General features: G+C 37.0%; 3 protein-coding genes across 3 annotated transcripts in view; 1 reads left to right on the forward strand and 2 right to left on the reverse strand.

Moving 5' to 3' along the window:
* Positions 1-20,742, reverse strand: part of LOC145280128 (putative ATP-dependent RNA helicase DDX43) — a 114,504-nt gene that overhangs the window by 85,642 nt on the left and 8,120 nt on the right. The gene's annotated exons all lie outside the window — the stretch shown is intronic.
* Positions 8,784-9,134, reverse strand: LOC145280373 (protein CFDP2-like). Its single transcript, XM_080132144.1, has one exon. The coding sequence runs from the start codon at positions 9,132-9,134 to the stop codon at positions 8,784-8,786; it is 351 nt and encodes a 116-aa protein (XP_079988270.1).
* The window catches only part of LOC145280130 (tubulin beta chain), a 58,107-nt gene continuing 56,807 nt past the window's right edge, over positions 19,443-20,742 (forward strand). The window contains exon 1 of the mRNA XM_080131896.1: positions 19,443-20,123. Coding sequence (XP_079988022.1) covers positions 20,067-20,123 — 57 coding nt within the window. The 5' untranslated portion in view covers positions 19,443-20,066. The remainder of the gene's footprint in view (positions 20,124-20,742) is intronic.

Consider the following 20,742-nt stretch of genomic DNA (forward strand, 5'->3'; position numbering starts at 1 on the left):
GCAGTACTTCATCCTTGGACGTACTCGGCTTTTAAACAGATAGAGAATTGCATCAGTAGTGAGATATCTTCTGGAGCGGTAGAAGGATCCCACCATTTTCCCAGCATCCCTGGCAACAGATTTGATGTACGTGTTCCATTTCAGATCAGGAGTAAAGCTCAAACCCAGAAGCTTGTCAAAACATGGAGCCTCCCCAAGACGAGAGCTATCCATTTCAATTGATGCCAGATGGCGATCAGAGCGTTTATGATGTAGAGATAAGAGCTTGGTCTTAGATGTATTAAAGGTAACCAGCCACCTCTTCCCCCACTGTACCATGTGCTCAAGATCAAAGGAGAGAGAATCAGAGAGAACATCATCATTTACGGCCTTTGATGTGTTATCATAGATAGTCATGTCATCAGCATTGATGTCAACAAATGATTTAAGTATGTGTTTTGGGAGATCATTGATGTAGATCAGGAAGAGAGTCAGGCCCAGTATGGACCCCTGACGGACTCCAGCATTAATACTGTGGGCCTCTGATTTCTGCCCATCAACCACTACTCTTATGAGCCTATCAGAGAAAAATGATTTAATGACCGAGAAAACATTTCCAGTTATACTGTAGCTGGAAATTTTGTGAAGTGGGCCTTTATGCCAAACCTTATCGAAGGCTTTTGATATGTCAAGTGCAATTGCCTAGAAATGAAGCCTTTGTTGAGAGATTCGCTAATCCTATGAGATATAACCGTTAGCACATCTGCTCTAGATCTAGCAGAGCGGAAACCATATTGCGTGTCGCTAAGAAGATTATTTCTGCTGAGGTGGTTGACTACTTCTCTATTTATTGTGGATTCCAGCAACTTACTCATGACACACAGGAGACTTATTGGTCTGTACTGAGAGGGAGATGACTTATCACCTGAGTTCTTAAATACAGGGCATACTGATGAGGTTTTTCAGGCTGTTGGGAAGCACTTCTCCTTAAGGCAACGCTTAAACAGCTTGGTAAGTATGGGGGCAAGTTCTGGTTGTAATTTTTTTGACACTATAATTGGAATACCATCAGGACCAGTTGCTTTACTGGAGTCAAGGTTCTTGATTAGCTTGGCGACCTCACGCACAGATATTTGTATGTTGCATAGCGTGTTGTCTGTTATAGGAGGGAATACGGGGAGCTGGTGGCCTTCGTCGTACAGGGTAGAATTTGCCGCAAAGTTCTTGGCAAATAGTTTGGCCTTGTCAGATGCTGTTGAGATGACCTCTGGTCCATTGATAATGGTTGGGATAGAACGCGCATTTCTGTTCAGGATCCTATTTGCTATTTGCCAGAACTGGTGGGAACCAAGCCACTGCTCAACTACTTTGGATTTAACGGATTGAGCATATAGTTCTCTTGCATTTTTTATTACTCTTTTACAGTGGTTGCTGGCGGTCCTGAAGGCAGCTTTAGTTTCAGTGCATCTATTACGTTGGTAGCTATGGAAAAAGTGATTTCTGTGTGCGATGGCAGCAGCACATTCAGGGGAGAACCATGGCTGGCTGTTAGGTTTTTGTTGGAATTTTTTGGATGGTATGAATTAGTCTATGCTTACAAGTAACCATTCGGTCAGGTCTGATACTATAGAGGACACATCTTTTTTAAACATGGAATGGAGAGGTAGATCAGATATGAATGTACGGAAGCTATCCCAGTCCGCCATAGAGTATTGGTATACAGTACGGTGGAGAGGTACGTCTGTAGATTTATTATATTTCATTTTTATCTTAACTGATACAACGCAGTGGTCGGAGGATCCCAGAGGAGATAGAATGGAACATGAGCATAGCTCAGGGTAAGTGGATAGAAAAATGTCTAGAAGGCTTGCGTACTGACTGGTAGTATTGGGCACACGGGTGGCTTGCGAACAATCTGAGTGAGGTCATAAGCAATGGCAAAATCATGACAGAACCTCCCCTCATCATCAATCTTATTTGAGTGGGTCAGCCATTCCACATTATGGACATTGAAGTCACCGCAAATGTGAATGTTAGCCGAGAGATGAGCAGACAGGATGTGGTCAATTTTCTCTGATATACTCTTAAAGACAGTAACTCCGCTGTTGGGGGGGGGCGATAGAGGGCAAATATAAATGCGGTGGTGGTGAGCAAGTGCTACCCGGAAGCACATGGGGTCAGATTTAGATGTTAAGTTAGAGTATCCTTTAATTATGAACTCATCTAGGGAGGTGGTCGGCCCTATTCCAGTTTCGCTTAAAAAGAATATGTCAGGTTTTGTCTCCTGTAATTGGGTTTCAACCTCTGGAAGGTTCGAACGTAGATCCCTGATGTTGGAGAAGGAGACATGGTAGTAGGGGTCTATGTAGGAGGATGGGGTTCTAGGTTTATTTGTGTTTTCTTTTTTGAGATATTTCATGTTGAGGATTTTGGGATTTGTGGAACAGGTCAGCATACTTGGTTAGAGCAGAACAGAGAGGGAAAGTTTTTTTTTTGTAGCACATGATAAGGTAAAGCCGTAACAATTACCCACTAGTATGGCATCGAGAGGCCCCACCAGAGACTACTGCATGGTCCAGAATCTATTCACCAAATGGCAATACAGCAGCCCCAGTACTTTGCACCTGCTGATAGGACAGCCGCCTTAGTGGTTATTCCAAGGTTCGGGTCACTGACTATCAGGCGGTTAACGTCAGCCCAGATGAAAACGTTTACCTCCAGCACCCTTACTAGTGACATGACCGCAAGGATAGACATAGAGACAGAAAATTTCCGACATCTCAGACTACTGTTCATGAAGTACTACCGACCTGGGAAGTAGCTTTTTCTTCACCCTTTGTCAGAAACATCACCCATTAGAAATGAGGACTGAGAGACAAAAAAGGAGAAGCGAGAGTTACTGGAGCTACTGATAACACATCCACTGCATTATCTACTCTCCATTAAAAAAAGAAAAAAAATGGTAAGAGGGACTTATTTATATTTACTTAGTATAAGTCCTTTGCCCATTCCCAGTTTACAATAGAATTTGAAGATAGTCTCCCCTCCCATATTAATCTGTGGAAGTTTTTTTTTTTTTTGTTGCTGAAGTAATGTTAAGATGTTTCGAGTTTTTACTAAGACTGCAATAAGAGAACAAAGATAAATAATATATATATATATATATATATATATATATATATATATATATATATATATATATATATATATTTTAATACACAAATATTGGCAAAATTAAGACAAAATACATTTCAACAGTTATGGATAAAGAGTTTAACTTAGCTCTGAAGGCACCGACCCTTTCTTCCGAGGTCATCTCGAAAACTGACTAGTAGCTAGCAGACCTGGATTGTTCTCGTACTTAAAGAGTATGGTGGGGAGGTTAAATGCTTTTAACTATTTTTTCTGTCTAGAAAACTATATTAAGAATTAATTTTCTGCTATGACGTCATGTATGGCTTCAAACACATGCCACACACACACGTGGGAAACTCACGTGGGTTAAACATGCATGGTTTGCACATGTCCAAACCATTTCTGCAGACAATGAATTTTCTCTAACCTATTTTTCGACCTAACTTATTTTTCGACATATTTAAATTTGCTATTATTCGTTCTTCTAACTGATCTTATTTTAATTCAGTTTTCATAAAAATGAATTGAACAATCAAAATGCCTTTTACTCAAACATATCTTAACTATTTTATTTTAAATTGAACAATGCGAAATTCTACATCCCATTTCCGAACCTTGCTTACAAGGTTCGAATCTCGGTCTATCTAATCTCATTTTTACTTATCTAATGTCTTTCTTACTTACAAGAAAAGGGGAACCTTTCTTGTAACATCATTATTATTATTATTATTATTATTATTATTATTATTATTATTATTATTATTTACTTGCTAGACCATCATCAAAGAATTCTCTTTGAGAACAACTTGTGGTGTTCTCTGGAGTCTGAGTAACGATAAGTCTTCCCAGATTTCCAGTATTCTTTCGATACCATTTGCAAATTAATTTGCATTATCACAACAACCGCTTACCATTGATTTCACATTAGTAGCTGCCATTAGTCTTCACTGGAATTTGAGTGGCAATAAGCCTCCTCAAGATCCAAGTCTCCTTCACTCTTATCCAGTGGAGGCCTGGTTAATGCTTTCTCTCCTCAGTCTTTTCATCCTTCTTGACCCTTCGACTATTTGGTGCATTGCCAGTCATGCTGCTGCCAGTTTTTGGGGAAGGAGAAAGGGGAAAAAGGGAAAGGAGGAAGAGGAAGAGGGAGAAGGGAGAAATTGAATAGTTCTCTTAGTTGTGCTTTTTGTTTCATTTCTGTTGCAGTATGCTCGGTTAGATTTTGTCATTCATGTGGGCTAGTTTCTGCACTCAAGGGCTTTCCTTAAGTTTTCAGCATTACTGTTTGTTGCATAATCTGAGTCTTCCCGTCGATTCCAATTTCTCTTAGTCTTCTTTCCAAGTTTTTTGGGACTGTTTCTAGTGCTCGCACAATTATTGATATTATATTGATTTTCTTCAGGTTTCATATTCCTTTAAGTTCTCTGGCATGTTCCGCATATTTGTTTTGTTTTGCTGTCTCTTTAATCTTCACCCTATGGGCTGCTGGGACAGCAAAATATACAATTTGGCAATTTCTTCTTCTTCTTCTTCTTCTTCTTCTTTACTCACATGGAGTTTTCACACAGGCTATCATCAAAGATTTCTCTTTCAGATCAACTTGTGGTTTCTAAATGACAACAAGTTTCCCCAAATTTTTAGTGCTCTCCATCTCTTTTGATAACCTGTGCAAATTAATTTATGTTATGTCAACAGCCGCTTACCATCGATTTCTTGTTGGTCTTCACTGAAATTTGGGTGGCAATAAACCTCCCCAAGATCCCAGTCCTCTTTGCAATCATCCAGTGGAGGTCTGATTAGTGCTACTCTCCTCGATCATTCCATCCTCTTTGACCCTTATCAACTATTATTATTATTATTATTATTATTATTATTATTATTATTATTATTATTATTATTATTATTATCATTATTATTATTATTATTCACTCTCTTTGAGAACAACCTGCAGTGTTCCCTGGAGTCTCAGTGACAACAAGTCTCCCCAGATTTCCAGTACTCATCACCTCTTTCAATAACCTTTGCAAATTAATTTTTGCAAATTAATTAGTCGTTTACCATTGATTTCTCGTTGGTAACAACCATTAGTCTTCACTGGAATTTGGGTGGCAATAAGCATCCCTAAGGTCCCAGTCCTCTTGACACCATTCAGTCGAAGTCTGGTTAGTGCTTTCACTCCTGTCTTGCCATCCTTCTTGACCTGTCTCACTTATTTGGTGTGGCTCCAGTTTATGGTAACAATCAATCAATCGATCAATCAATCAATCAATTAGGGTTTTTATCACTCAATGAGGAATCCCTCCCTGGACTTTAGCCATCTAACTCTGTTCCGAGCTATCCACTGCCATGTGGGACCCATGTGTTGTATCAGGTCAGCCTCCATTTCGTTCTTGGTCTTGGCCTTTTATGTTCACAAGGTGTCCATTCCATTGTCCTGTTGGATTATCTGTTGTCATGCTGCCTGGCTATGTGCCCTGCCCATCTGTGTTCGGATGTCTTGGTGGCAATTGATATCAATAACTCTTGTTTGTTGGCGGATCCAGATGTTTGTCTTTCTGTCTTGTAGAGTGATGCTCAACATTATCCTCTCAATCTTCCTTTGTACCACTGCCAAGATTTCACTTTGGCGAGATACTAGGACCCATGTTTCACTACCGTAGATCATTACAGGTAGTATATATTCATTGAAGATCTTCCCTATGATTGACATATTTGCTTTTTGGCTATTCTTGATATTATCCACTTTCCTAAAAGCTGCCCATCCCAATTATATCCTCTCTTTATCCCAGGGAGGAGATATCCATCTTTCGTCATTTTCTTTCCCAAGTAGATGTAGCTTTCAACTTCCTCGATGGTCTTTCCATCAACAATTATTCGCGACTTGGTAGCGTGCTGGTTCAACATCACATTGATCTTCCCAAGATGCATGTTGAGGCCAACCGGTTTGCTGTTAGAGTGGATGTCGTTAAGAATGTCATTTAGTTCCTGAAGAGAGTGTGTCATCAGTATTATATAATCAGCAAAGATGAGATGTGACAGATGTCCATCATTGGTGTTCACTCCCCTACCCTCCCAATTAATCCGACTGATTATCGCATCCTGGAGACAGGCTGTGAAGAATTTTGCCAAGATGTTGTCACCTTGTCTTGGTTCCTTCTCCAGCTTGATTTTGTTGCTGCCACGATGAAGCTTTCGAGTAGAGGTAGCCCCACTCTATAAGTCTTTCAGCAAGATAATTTTTTTTTTTACAAGGTGGTCACCACTTATCAAGGCCCGGAAGCCACTCGGGGATAAGGGTTATTGTGTGTACAATACGTTAGTGTTGAGATTTGATAAAGTGTCATCAGGAATTTGTTTATGTTGGACTTGAAGACATCCAGGTTGTAGGTGGGAAACAGGCAAACAGAACAGGCAAACAGAACAGAGTTCCACAAGCGTGCACTTCTGAGAAAGAAGCGTGCACTTCTGAGAAAGAAGCTTTGTTCATGGAATCTACGTTTTGGTTTTGCCACAGATAAAGAGTGGGGAAAATTTTTGACAGTGGTTTCAGCTAGACGGGTATTTTTTGTGAAAGATTGGCGAGGAGGGACCAGTGATTGGAGCTCAGACGAGCACTTGCCATGGAATTAACGATAAAACAAAGATAGGCTCCCAACGTCTCTCCTGTCGGAGAGAGGTTGCAGAGAAGAGAAAAGGGCATCCCCCACTAAGCCATGAAGTCTATTTTGTAATCTGTCAAGGCAGGATAGACTGTTTTTAGCAGCTCCTGCCCAGATGTGGCAGCAGTATGCCATCCTTCGATGTACTTGGCTTTTATATAGATAGAAAATTGCATCAGCAGTGAGATATCTTCTGGAGCGGCAGAAGGATCCTACCATTTTTCTAGCGACCTTGGCAACAGACTTGAAGTACATGTTCCATTTCAGGTCAGGAGTAAAGGTCAAGCCCAGAAGCTTATCAAAACATGGGGCTTCCCCTAGACGAGAGGCATCCATTTCAATGGATGCCAGATAGGGAAGAGCGTTGTTGATGTAAAGATAGGAGCTTGGTTTTAGATGCATTAAAAGTAACCAGCCACCTCTTCCCCCACTGTACCACGCGTTCGAGATCAGAGGAGAGAGAATCAGAGAGAACTTTGTCATTTACAGCCTTTGATGTGTTGCCATAGATGCTCGTGTCATCAGCATAGATGTCAACGAATGATTTAAGTATGTGTTTAGGGAGATCATTGATGTAGATCAGAAAGAGAGTTGGGCCCAGGATGGACCCCTGAGGGACTCCAGCATTAATACTGAAGGGCTCTGATTTCTGCCCATCAACCACTACTCTTATGAGCCTATCAGAGAGAAATGATTTAATGACCGAGAAAACATTTCGTTATACCGTAGCTGGAAATCTTGTGAAGTAGGCTCTTATGCCATACCTTATCGAAGGCTTTTGTTATGTCAAGAGCAATTGCCCTAGAAAGGAAGCCTTTGTCAAGAGATTCACTAATCCTATGAGATATAACCGTTAGCAAATCTGCTGTAGATCTGGCAGAACGGAAACCATATTGCATGTCACTAAGAAGGTTGTTTCTGCTGAGGTGGTTGACTACTTTTCTATTTAATATGGATTCCAGAAACTTATGTAGAGTCAACCCCTTGATTCTCAAGGCCAATGAACAGTGGATCAAACTCTATAGAGTCAAAAGCCTTTTTGTAATCCACAAAGGCAAAGCACAGTGGAATCTTGTATTCATTGGCTTTTCCTTGCAGCTTCGATGATGAAGTAACTTGCTCTGAAACTTGCTTGTTCTCGTGGTTGGTGACTGTCTAGTGTCAATAACATATGTCTTAGCAAGACTTGAGTGCATACCTTGCATGTCACTGGAAGAAGGCTGATTGGCCGATAGTTCTTAATATCTGCAGTTTCTCCTTTCTTATGAATGATGACCACTTTATTTATCTGTAACTTTTCCACCAGAGAGGCGCTTATCAAACAGTCTTGTAAATATCACAATAATCGGTTCACCACCACCACTCTTTAGTACTTCTGCAGTAACACCATCCTCCCCTTATGACTTCAGTAGCTTAATAGTTGCTCTCGCTTCCAATGGGAGGATGGGTGAAGGATGTTCCTCAGATGTGTTTGGTGCATAAAGAACTGGAGTGTGTCCTGGTTGTCTGGTGGCATAGAGGTGCACCTTCAAACAATTCTGTCTCGGTCTTTGAGGTGATGTTTCTGCTGAGATGCTTCCTTCTTTTGTTGTTTAGAATGTCATTTATTTCAAGGGCTTGTAGTATTTGTTATTCATTGAAGTCTGGAATTTTTTGTGCCATCCTGTGTCAGAATATTGCATATCCTAATGTACTCGATGTGCTGTACATTTGTACCTCTTTCCATCTGTTGTTGCTTCTATCTCAGCTGTTTTGTAATTGGAGACAGTTTGGTGTCTGTCGTTTGTATTGACCAGCTGTTTTGAGTACAACCTGGCTGATCTCTGATATCATTCTGTTGTAGTCAGTGTTTGGATCTTCTGATGTTGCTAATGCCTCAAATCTGTTGGATAGCAGTAGCTGGAACTGTGATGACTTGTCTTCTAGACTCTGGGTATCTGGTCTCCTGTGTTGCTTGATACGCTTTGTCTTCTCTAGCTTGGTGACTATGATAAGAGACATTCTGATCATTCAGTTGCGACTCCCTGTGTTTAATCTGTTTATGGCAGAAAAATCAGTCACAGTGTGTGGCCTGTTTGTAAGGAAGAAGTCAATTTCATTCTTTGTGATGCCATTAGGGGATATCCAAGTCCAGCATCTGATTGTTTTTTTCTTGAAGAACATGTTCATGGTCTTTAACTGATGGTGTTTTGCAAAGTTAACAAGAGTGTCACCTCTGCTGTTCCTTGTTTCATAACTGTATGGACTAGTACTTGACTCAATTATATTTCCTATTCCAACCTTGGCATTGAAGTCCCCCATTTGGATGGTGTGACTGGCTTTGCTGGTAAAAAGAAGTTTATCAACATCTTCATAGACCATCTCCACTTCTTCATCAGTATAGCCTGTTGATGGCACGTAAATCTGAATGACGTAATGAGATATCTCTTCTTGATCCTGATAGTAAGCTGTGCCACTCTGTCCGAAACACTATTGAAGTTTGTAATGTTTTCTTGATGACCACAAAGCCTACCTCATTGTATGAGGTGTTCCCACCCTTATAGTGCAAGTGGTGTCTGCTGTTGTTAAGGATGAGACATCCTTCACCCTTGCATCTAGCTTCACACACTCCTATAACATCAAATCTGATCTTCTGTAATTCATCCTCTAATTCGCTGACTCTAACATTAGTAGACAATGACCTCGTGTTGTATGTCCCAATGACACACGCACAAAATTATAATTATTATTATTTACTCACTAGGAGTAGTCACACAAGTCATCATCAAGGTGTTCTCTTGGGTTTGAGTGACAACAAGTCTCCCTAGATTTCCAGTACTTTCCACCTCTTTTGATAATCTTTATAGTTGCATTTGCGTTATCACAACAGGAACTTACCATTGATTCTTTGTTGGCAATGACCATTGGTTTTCACTGGAATTTGGATGGGAATAAGCCTCCTCAAGGTCCCAGTCCTCTTTACACTCATCCAGTGGAGGTCTGGCTAGTGTTTTCACTCCTTTGTCATTCCATCCTTTTTGACTCTTGATTATTTGGTGTGAGGTCAGTTTATGCTGACACACACACACAGGACTTTTCCTTGTTAATAACTATGATATACAGCATAATCACATAAACACACTCGTTAGATCACCAAAATTAAACGACATTGAGCCTGGTCAATTCTAAAATGTATGTGCTCAGAGCCTGGAGAGGGATTGGTGCCACTAGACTAATCTTGACCGAGACATGCTGCATGAAATAATTCAGTGCCCTCATAACCCTGAAAGGTTAAGGGACACGTCTCACACACACACACACACACACACACACACACACACACACACACACACACACACACACACACAATAACGGGGGTGGGGGTGGGTGGAAGGAAGGCAGGGGGTAAGGCGGGAGTCAACTTACAATTATACAATGTCAGTTTTTATGATTCCATGTGATGTCCATTTGTGTTTTGCCTCTGTAACAGTTTCTCTATGTCCGTATAGAGCATAAACATTGTGCAGAAGTATTTTTTTGACAAATGATTGCTGGATTAATCTTTTTGTGCCATGGAAAATTTTAAAGTAATTTTGAATTCTTTAAACCACCCATTTTTTATATTGAAAAATTTGGAGATTGAATGAATAAAACTATTCGATCTATTGCTTATAAACTCTAATTCTAGCCAAAATATTCAATTCTACTCGATAAATTAGATAAAAAATAGAATCAAACAGCTCACTTCCGGTTCAATTGGAAACAGTTCACTTCCGGTTCTATTGAAAACAGCAGCGAAACAGTTTCTGATTATGTCTGTGCAGACCTCTTTCTGGTGTCAGAAAGGGCGATCATAATGATCGTTGAGGAGATTCTAAAATGAGACTACCATGTAAAGAGAGAAAAGGTTAAGCTTCTAGGGTTAGCTTTCATGGGACAAATCTCGTAATCTCTACACCATTCAAGTAGCCAGTCATTGAATTCTCTACACTTTAAATGATAATATAAAACATTATAATACAACTAGACTTTTTAGCCTGTTCAAAACAGTGACTACCGTTGACTTTGAATGAGTACTTAATGTTAAATTGATGGTTAAATCTATCTATCTATATATCTATAAAAGTGAACGCATCTGTCTGTGTGTCTGTGTACATTTTCCCTACGCAATAACTCTGTCAATTTTCGGTCTATAGACTCGAGATTTGACATAAGGGGTATTGAGATTTGGAAAAACCTTTTTAATCGGTTTTCGGCCAGAAATTTGGCTGTCAAGGGCTCACAGTTCAACAATTTTACCTTTGAAAACTCTACTAAACTCCTCCGCCAATTTTGGTTCTAAACACTTGAAATTTTAGATATAGATTACTTGGATATGGATCTAACCTTATGATTTGATTCGAGTTCAAAGCAATAAATGTTAAGGGGTCAAAATTGGGGTCAAAGTTAAAAAAATTAACCTCTGTGGCCTCTACCAAATTACTCAGCCAATTTTTTGTCTAAACATTTGAAATTTTACATAAATTGATTTCAGACATAGGGCAAGCTTTCTAACTTTTTTTTTGCTGAAAAATTTGTCTTCCACGGGGTCAAAGTTCAAAAGATTTTACCTTTTCGATCTCTAGTAAACTATTAAGCTGATTTTGGGTCTAGACATTTTAAATTTTACAGAAAGGGTATTCAGACATGCAGCAAGCTTTTTAATCAGTTGTTGGGCGAAAATTTGGCTGGCAAGAGGTCGAAGTTTACAGAGTTGACCTTTGCAGACTCTACCAAACTCCTCCGCCAATTTTGGGTCTAAGCATTTGAAATTTTAGATGTAGGTTACCTGGATATGAGTAAAACTTTTTAATATATATATATATATGCACATAAAGTTATGAACTGTAGATAGGGCCTGAGCAAAGCCGGGCTGAACTGCTAGTATAATTAAATTTGTGCTTATTTCGGCATTAAATACTAATCCCTACCTGTGCATTGAACGGATACCATAATACTTAGTTTGCTTCATCTTATCATAATAAGAAATTTCAGTCAAATGGGCCCACTAGTTTCCAAGAAAATGCTTTGAGTAAATATGGTATTGTGGTCACTAATCGCTATTAGTCCATATTAATCCCTAACTTTGACATTTATTGGGTGTATTTCTTCTGGTATTTTGATTTATTTTCGAGTTTTCAGCTATTCTTGGGATTCCAAAAGCGAGAACATGAACATTATGGCACCATCTTTGTTTTTTCATTTTGACTTAAGCACTCAGAACTACTTGCGTTTCACTCTTAAAACACACTTTAAAATAAGGTAAAACACTAAAAACTTATCCAGGTAGGCAGAAGAGTAATTTATCTTGCCTTTGTAATATTTATTTGTTATATATTTGTTTCTGTTACCATTTTTTTTGTCTTGTTGTCGATTGGAATACATGACCAGAAAACTTTTTAAAATTTCTGATGTGCGGAAGATTTTGCATGGATCCAAAGATAGATTCTACCCCAGAAACCCCCTTTCCTTAATAATGAAACCCTGGTACGCCTGTTGGATATTGATTGGGAAATGCTGAACCGTGTGCTGGTCGATGATTATTATGATTATTCAAGCTTAAAATTGTTGGCAGCTAAAATATGTTTTAGAATAATCAAAATATTTAGAATAAATATTTATTTACATTAAATTAGTAATCTTAACTTAAAAATGTTATCATAACAATTTAGTTGACAACTTAGAAATCATGACACGTTAAAACATCAGGTGATTATCTTAGTGACGTGTAATAATGACGTCATTTAGAGGAGGAGATGGTCTTTTTAAGATATGTGGATATTAATTAGAGGAAACAGTTAATCAAAGTTGGAGAGGGATAGAGATGGTCGACAGATCGTGTTGTAACACAGTGCATATGAGCACGTATGAAAATATCAGCAGCAGTCGAAGAGTGGATGGCAAGCGATTGTATTATCAGCAGGAGCAGTGTTTGAATACACATGCAAATTAGGAAGTGTGCACGAGCTTGCACGAAAAGAAAAAGGAACAAAAAGGACACCACGTGGTTGGGGAGAAACAATGTGTAAAGTGAAGGTGAGAATGAGCTGGCTGTGGCTAGCATGTGGTCAGAAGAAAGATTACAGTTGAAAAAGATGGACGTCGAGATGGGAGAATAATGGTAATAAACGCTTTTGTTAAAAAGAAAGAAAAGCCGAATTGGATTTATTTATTTTTGTTTGTTCTTGGACTGTGTTTGGGTTGAAGAAAGAAGGAATAGAATGTTGTTTGACTGTGTCGGTTAGGCAGTCGTTCTTTGTAAAGTCCCGGTTTGGAAGCAGTTATCTTCTCTGAAAACCGTCAATGCTGCAATCTCGAGATGATAGGAACAAGAGAGAAGGGAGACAGATGTCTGGATTATCTGCTGGTTATTTTCTCTGCTAGCTAACCGCCATTCCCAAAAGGGACTAAAGAAGTTTCTTAAGGGACAGATGAAGCAATAAGTCCTACCAGTTAATTGGTCAGTGTGTGGCCGAATCACTCAGTGGAGGAGGGGCATTGATTCACAAAAGAAAATAGATCTTTGTGACTGCTACAAACGTTTGACCTGTGGTGGCGAGAGACTAAACTACATGGCAGACGACATAAAATAAAAGACTTAAAACGCAAGGAAAAGGATTATTTTGGAAGAACCATGAATAAATGTATTTCATTTCAACTGAGTGGAAATTCTTTCAATTTTGTTTTCCTTTGCAACTGTCTGATACAACGTGTAGATCCAAGTATTAAAATATAACGACACTGTTGAAAAAGAATGAATGTATCAGTGAGTTATTCAAAAAGCACCATTAACTTAACTTTCGTTTTTGATTTGCTTTTCGTTTTTTTTTCTTTTTTTTTTTACCTGTGTTGTTTTTGGATATATTTGCGAACTATCATCCTCATCTTCATATGCGTTGTTTTATCACGTTTCAGCCAACTCATCCTCTGGCCTTCTTCAGGTGATTAACCGCAACAGGATAAGAATACTGCGTCTTGTAAATGTATTCTCATAATTCCCATAATTGTTATCGTCTCACCACGTTTTGTCCAACTAATCCTCTGGTCTGCTTTGGGCAGGATTAAAACTGCTATCTTCAGACAATGCTCACCCAGAACCATAGGGACTCAACATCTCTATCCATTGCACTATCAGCCCCGAAGGGCGATAAAGGTTGTTTTTTGTTTTTATCTTATAATTCCAAGTTCTTCGTTTATGTCTGGTCTTCTATTGTCAGGTCTGTGCCAAATGGTATCATATATTATTATTTTTTTTACTGGAATCCTTTGAGATGAGTAATTTGTGTATTTATATTGTTGTTTTTTATTAAATTACTAGTTGGGAGTGGGGCTGGCTTTGCCCGGTTGTAAAATACGCTTAAATATGATATTTTAATTTGTCCAGATTTCGTATATATTATTATAGAGTCGTGATTTCAAAAGTAAAAAAAAATGTATTTGTGTGCCATCAGTTAGAATCAAAACCGAAAGCAAAACTCTAGCATCGAAGCTGGTGACGTTACCACTGTACCAACGTAACACGCATATGAACTGATAAATATTAAAAAAATTAAAATTTATGTACCTGGCAGTGTTCTTACATAGGCTTTGTGCCAGATTTGAGAAGTTTTATTACCACACAAGTCGAAAGTCTTAACATATTAAATCAACAGTAGGTTTTTGATATGACAGGGGTGCATTCGTAATGGATGCTTTTGTTTGAAGCACAATTTCACAATGATAGTTGACTTTTTTATTTTAAACTTAAATTCAAGCATTGTCAACGCACAACCAGTAATACCAGGCATATAAAATCAACAGTAGGTTCTTTAATATGACAAGGACACGTTCGAAACGGATATTTTTGTTTAGAGCATAATTGAAGCATGATAATTTTTAAACTTTATTTCAAGCCATTATATATAAAAAATAATTTTATAAAATCAACAGTAGGTTCTCTACAGTGCAATGTAGAATACAATGTATTGTGAACTTCGTTACTGCGAGAGGCATGTGAAGCTTCATCCAGGTGCCTAGCGATGGGTCTGAGTGTTAAAATGTAACGACGCCGTTGTAGAAAAACGACTACGTTACACACGTATGATAATATAAGTTTTATATACGTTTTTAGGTTTTGCATTGCGATAGATCTGATATTTTGCGATGTATTTTTAATTTACTCTCAAGTATTCTGAATGTTTTTATGTTCTATTTGCATCATGGGTTCGAGTGGAATTTTTTTCCCTTTTGTTTTCCTTCGCGACTGTCTCAGATACAACGTGTGGGGCCCGAGTGTTAAAATATAATGACACTGTTGAAGAAGAATAACGACTATGTTATAGATATATTATATGTTCTTCAGTGCAATGTAGACTACAATATATTGTGAACTTAGTTACTGCAAGAGGCACGTGAAACTCCCTCCAGGTGCATTGCGATGGATCCCCCCCCCAATTAGAACAAGCAATCAATCGATTTGATTGAAAAATAGACGATTTCACCGATTTCGATGGTAATAAAAATATGGAAGTGTGAAACATTCGTTGATCATCATTCAATCCCGGGCAACGTCAGGTCACCCTGCTAGTTAATGATAATATGAACGAATCTGCCAAATAATGTAACAATGCGGCTGAGACAGCGAACGCTCGGTCGAAATCAATTCTGCAGTATAGATTAATTTTTTTTTTGTTCATTTTGGTTTCAACAAGGTAACGTTGCCGCATTTTAACTGCACAGGCGGTTAAGTGATGACTCATAGTTTTATAAGTGAAATAGATCAAACGATAAAAAAGAATCTCTTAATGTTTTATGTGTTATTCACGATTACACGCCTCAAACACTCATGCACGTGCACGCATTTTTTTTTTTTAATAAAAAGCGTTCAAGACAAGGCATGAAACCATTTAATGTGTGAAGCTAAAAATGAATGTAATTAGTTGAATAATTTACATAACAAAGACGAATTAATTTTTTCTTTTCCGTTTTTTTTTTTACTTAAAAAAATTAATTTCGATTACAGTAGTACATTTTTAAGTCTTTATTTCATAATTTACTAGTTTATGGTTGCTAATCATTTAGAGTAAAACGGATTTCGGCATTATTTCAAAAGAACTTATTTTATATTAAAATAATGCTTTGTGTTATATATATATATATATATATATATATATATATATATATATATATGTGTGTGTGTGTGTGTGTGTGTGTGTGTGTGTGTATATATATTGCATAAAAGTAATACTTAATACATATTAACAGACAACTGGTTATTACCATAATAAAAATGATTGAAATTAAACCTATTTCAACAAAATTTTGTAGGGGCGAATAACTCTAGTTACTTCCGGTTTCGAATTATAACTATATATTGGGTAATGTCGATAATAAATTCATAAATTACGCCAATAAACTAGGAAATTACGCTGAAATGTCTGATTTCTATCGAATGGAAACGTACACGGCATCTTACATTCTGAAGCAAGGATTTCAGTTGGGCACATACGAGTCACATATAAAAATTCGTTCATCTAATTGGTTATACTTTTTGCCTTATACTATCACCCATCGTTCATCCATTCCCTTAAAACACACATGGGTTCTCATGCAGCAGTTGTCTCCCTGATTATACTTTCGCTTTGTCTCGCTCACATGCCCCTATTCCGAATTCGTAGCAGCAGGCCATAACAGAAATTGTTAATGACCGTTTTAGTACAAAAAATAGCATTGATGTCGGCCCACTGCTACAAATTCGGAATAGGGGCACTTGAGTAAGACAAAGCGGAAGTAGAGTCAGGGAAACAACAGCTGCATGAGAACCCACACCTTAATACACCCTGAAAGGCCGAAAAGGAAACGGCTGAAAATTCTGTTCTGTTTATTAAAAAAATAATATTTTGTATTCTTATACTTCAATAAATAATAAATAATATATATGTATATATAAACATTTGAAGACCTTTTCTCCGATTATCATCTTTAAAGTGAATTTTTTACTTGCCAAGTTTTATCATCTTCATTGATCACCTATATTTTTTTGCTTTGGAACACTGTGCCTATTTTTTATTAATTTTTAAATATTTTAAACGTCTCTGAAGAGCAGACAAATAAGCAAAACACAATATTTTTGTTACTGGTTGCGAAACGCGCGTAAGACATTAAAATAAAAAATATTCGCACTTTTCAAAACAATAAATAAATAAATAAATAAACAATAAATAAATAAATGAGTGTGGATTGATTCTTCCATTTCATTATTGGGATGCCACTAACCACTGAATAAACATTTATATATTTTTCACAATAATTTTTTTACACACACACACACACACACACACACACACACACACACACACACACACACACACACACACACACACACACACACACACACACACACATACACACACAGATATATATATATATATATATATATAAGAGCAAGTAGTTTAACTACTTGCTTTTATTATAAGCTATATCTCCTATTTGGTTTTATCGAAATTTTACATCTGGTTGAGATTAATTTATAAATATTAATTCTTTAAAATTTATAATATACTTTAGTTTTACCATCTTGGATCATTTTGGTAAACTTAACTGTAATTTTTATTTCATTTCTCTCTCTCTCTCTCTCTCTCTCTCTCTCTCTATATATATATATATATATATATATATATATGTATATATATATATATATATATATATATATATATATATATGAAAGATTCTCAAAAGCCTTCCAGCGATGGAAAGATTAATGCTGGGTTTCTCCTGTTTTTGATTCGTATCTAATAACTGCTTCTGATTATTCATCTTAACCACATTGGATTGGAATATTACCAAACTTCATCAATTGTGATGGATTGAAATTCTTAATATATCACTCAAACACAATTATTAATTGATGCAAACTTCACAAGGTATTTCCATTATTTTGTCCGACCTTTGTAATAGCAATTTCAAAACACATTTTTTATATCACACCCTGTATATAATAGTAACATTATATATAAACACAATGAGATAATACCAGATTGCTTGCATGAGAGAAAATACAAATATCATTCAAACACAGTAGTGTTTGACTATATGGTTAAGTGGCAATTTTAGTAATTTAGAACTGCTTTAAACCTTCACGGCTCACTCATTTTCCGACCAAATTTCAAACAATTATTTATAGATCACTCTCTAAGCTATATTATGAAAAATAAAATCAATTTTTGTTCAGTAAAACAAAAGTTATGATGAATTTACTGGTGTTCAAAATCGTAAATAACGTAACGAAGTGAGCGACGTTTTTTATGACTTCAGCAACTAGTGTTGCTACTAATTCACTGCTGTCGCGAAAAGAGTAGTAACAACTGAAGCAGACAGAATGAAAGAATTAAAGGGAGATAATTGGGGGGGGGGGTTATTGAAGAAGACAAGTGCCGTACATTGTTATTACATATGTGTATGTTATGTTTATGGGGGCCAAAAAATAAGACTGAAATTAAACAAAGAACAATTAATGGGAAGCCTGGAAAAATCATGGATTACAATAGAAAAATACGAGCATGAAAAGTAACATGGTTAAGCTTAAACATGGAAAAGTAAAGGACTAGTTGTTAAAATTAGAAAAGAAAAGGATATGATACTGTAGTAAAACAATTAATTTATAACTTAAAATATTGCAGCATTAGATTAAAAAAAATTCAACTTAACTTTATATAATCAATTCTTATTGCTGCAATGTTTTAAGTTATACATTTATTATATTTTCTGTTTACTAGAATATCTTGTCCTTTTCTTTTCCAGTTTTAACAACTAGTCATTTACTTTTCCTTGTTTAAGCTTAACCATATTATATTATATATATATATAAAATACAATTTTTCTTCGTTTCTTGATCTTACCAAAAGACTTCACTTCACTCTAGAATTACCTATTTCGGTTTGTTTTTCATTTTTATTCATTTTTATAAACAGTTTACAAATGCTTTTTTGGCATTTTATGACCACCGTCACACAATGCTAAAACCAGCAAATTATTATCTTTTCTATATGTATAACTTTGCTAACGTATTTCTTTCTTCTGAAGAGAAGAATTTTGCATTCTTTGAAACTCCGCAGAATAAGGATTTATGAATCATCTTTGTTTGAGGTATTCTGTCGAAAAATAAATTTTACATATAGATTTTATTTTACGGTTTTCATTTATGCTTCTTGTGTCAAGCTCTATTTCGTAATGTCGACATATTGAGCTTTTTTATTTGGTTGGGATTCATGTATAAATATTAATATTTCTATTATATTGAAGTTTTCATTTGCTTTTGTCTAGTAAACTTTTCTTATCTACTGCCTGATTCGTGTATATATAAAGATAAAAACAGATTTAAATAAAAATAAAATAATATGTCACGTGAATGTTATTGATGGTGTACAACCCAAAGTTATCGTCAGAAATAAATTAGCTGAATTTGACGATGTTTATGTAAGAATCTTTTTGGGCATGATGATGTGGTAGTGGACAGGTACAGTAAGAATCGATTGCTGGCAAGGTTTCTGTTTGCTTCTCCAATATTCTTTAGTACCGATGTGTGCGTGTGCGTGTGCGTGTGTGTGTGTGTGTGTGTGTGTGTGTGAGAGAGAGAGAGAGAGAGAGAGAGAGAGAGAGAGAGAGAGAGAGAGAGAGAGAGAGAGAGAGAGAGAGAGTAAAGCAGTCTATAAAAAGAAAGGCGAGCCGTCTACTGGGCAGTTGACGTTAACGATTCGTCTGCCCGGCTCGTACTACATCCAAGAAGCCGGTAATAACAGTTGTTTTTAACAACTGCCAAATTTCTAATTAAAAAAATAAAAGAAAGACAGAAAGAAACCGGGTTTTCTTAAATTAAACCACAGGACGGTGGTAAGAATCGCAGCAGATCTACGGTTAAAAAAATTGTCTTTTTCTTTGCCCTTGGTCACTTTAAAAACGATTTATAACGGGTTAGGAGTGCGAGATTACGCACGTTGTTTTGTCGTGTCCGTCCATTTTCTCCAAGTGCTTTCAACCAGAGAAGGAATTTAAAACGGCTGCTGTTTAAACTAATCGACCTTATTGTTGGTTGAGAGAATTGCATTATTAATAATAAAAACGGCGACATCCTGAAAAAAGAAGAAAATAATAACGTTACCACCAACAACACCACCACCATAAAAACAAAAAACACAAACAATATAAAATTTGTCATCGAAAACTCAAAAGGTAAAAAAAGCTGCTTTTCTTTTTAGCAGACGACGAAATACGGACTTGAGTTAACGACACGCACACAATATGAGAGAAATTGTTCACATACAAGCCGGCCAATGCGGCAACCAAATTGGATCAAAAGTAAGTAATACTTTCTAAATAATAATAATAATAATAATAATAATAATAATAATAATAATAATAATAATAATGATAATAAGTCGGCCATTCAGCAACTGCTGCAGATGCACAGAGGAATATCACACAGAATCATGAAAACTGAATAATGTAACTTACCCCCTTGCCTCGCCCCTGTCCCCCCCGGTTTTTTTTTCTTTTAAGAATTTAATTTAATTATTTTATTTTTGTGTGTGTCACGATAAACTGGCACCACACCAAATAAGTGAGGAGGGTCAAGGAGGATGGCAAGACCGTGGTGTAAAAGAGCTAGCCAGAGCTCCTCCGCTGGTTGAGTGCAAAGAGGACTGCGACCTCGGGGAGGCTTATTGCCACCCGAACTCCAATGAAGACCAATGGTCGCTGCCAATGAGAAATCAACGGTAAACGGCTGTTGCGATAACGCAAATTCATCTGCGAAAATTATCAAAAGAGCTAGAGAGTACTGGAAATCTGGGGAGACTTGTCATCATTTAGGCTTCAGAGAATTCCTCAAGTTGTTCTCAAAGAGAAATCTTTGATGATATCCTGATGAATGTGATTACTCCTAATGAGCTACTACTACTACTACTACTACTACTAC

This window comes from Euprymna scolopes, chromosome 7 (assembly GCF_053919585.1).
Source record: "Euprymna scolopes isolate OS-2025 chromosome 7, ASM5391958v1, whole genome shotgun sequence".
NCBI classification, from domain to species: domain Eukaryota; kingdom Metazoa; phylum Mollusca; class Cephalopoda; order Sepiida; family Sepiolidae; genus Euprymna; species Euprymna scolopes.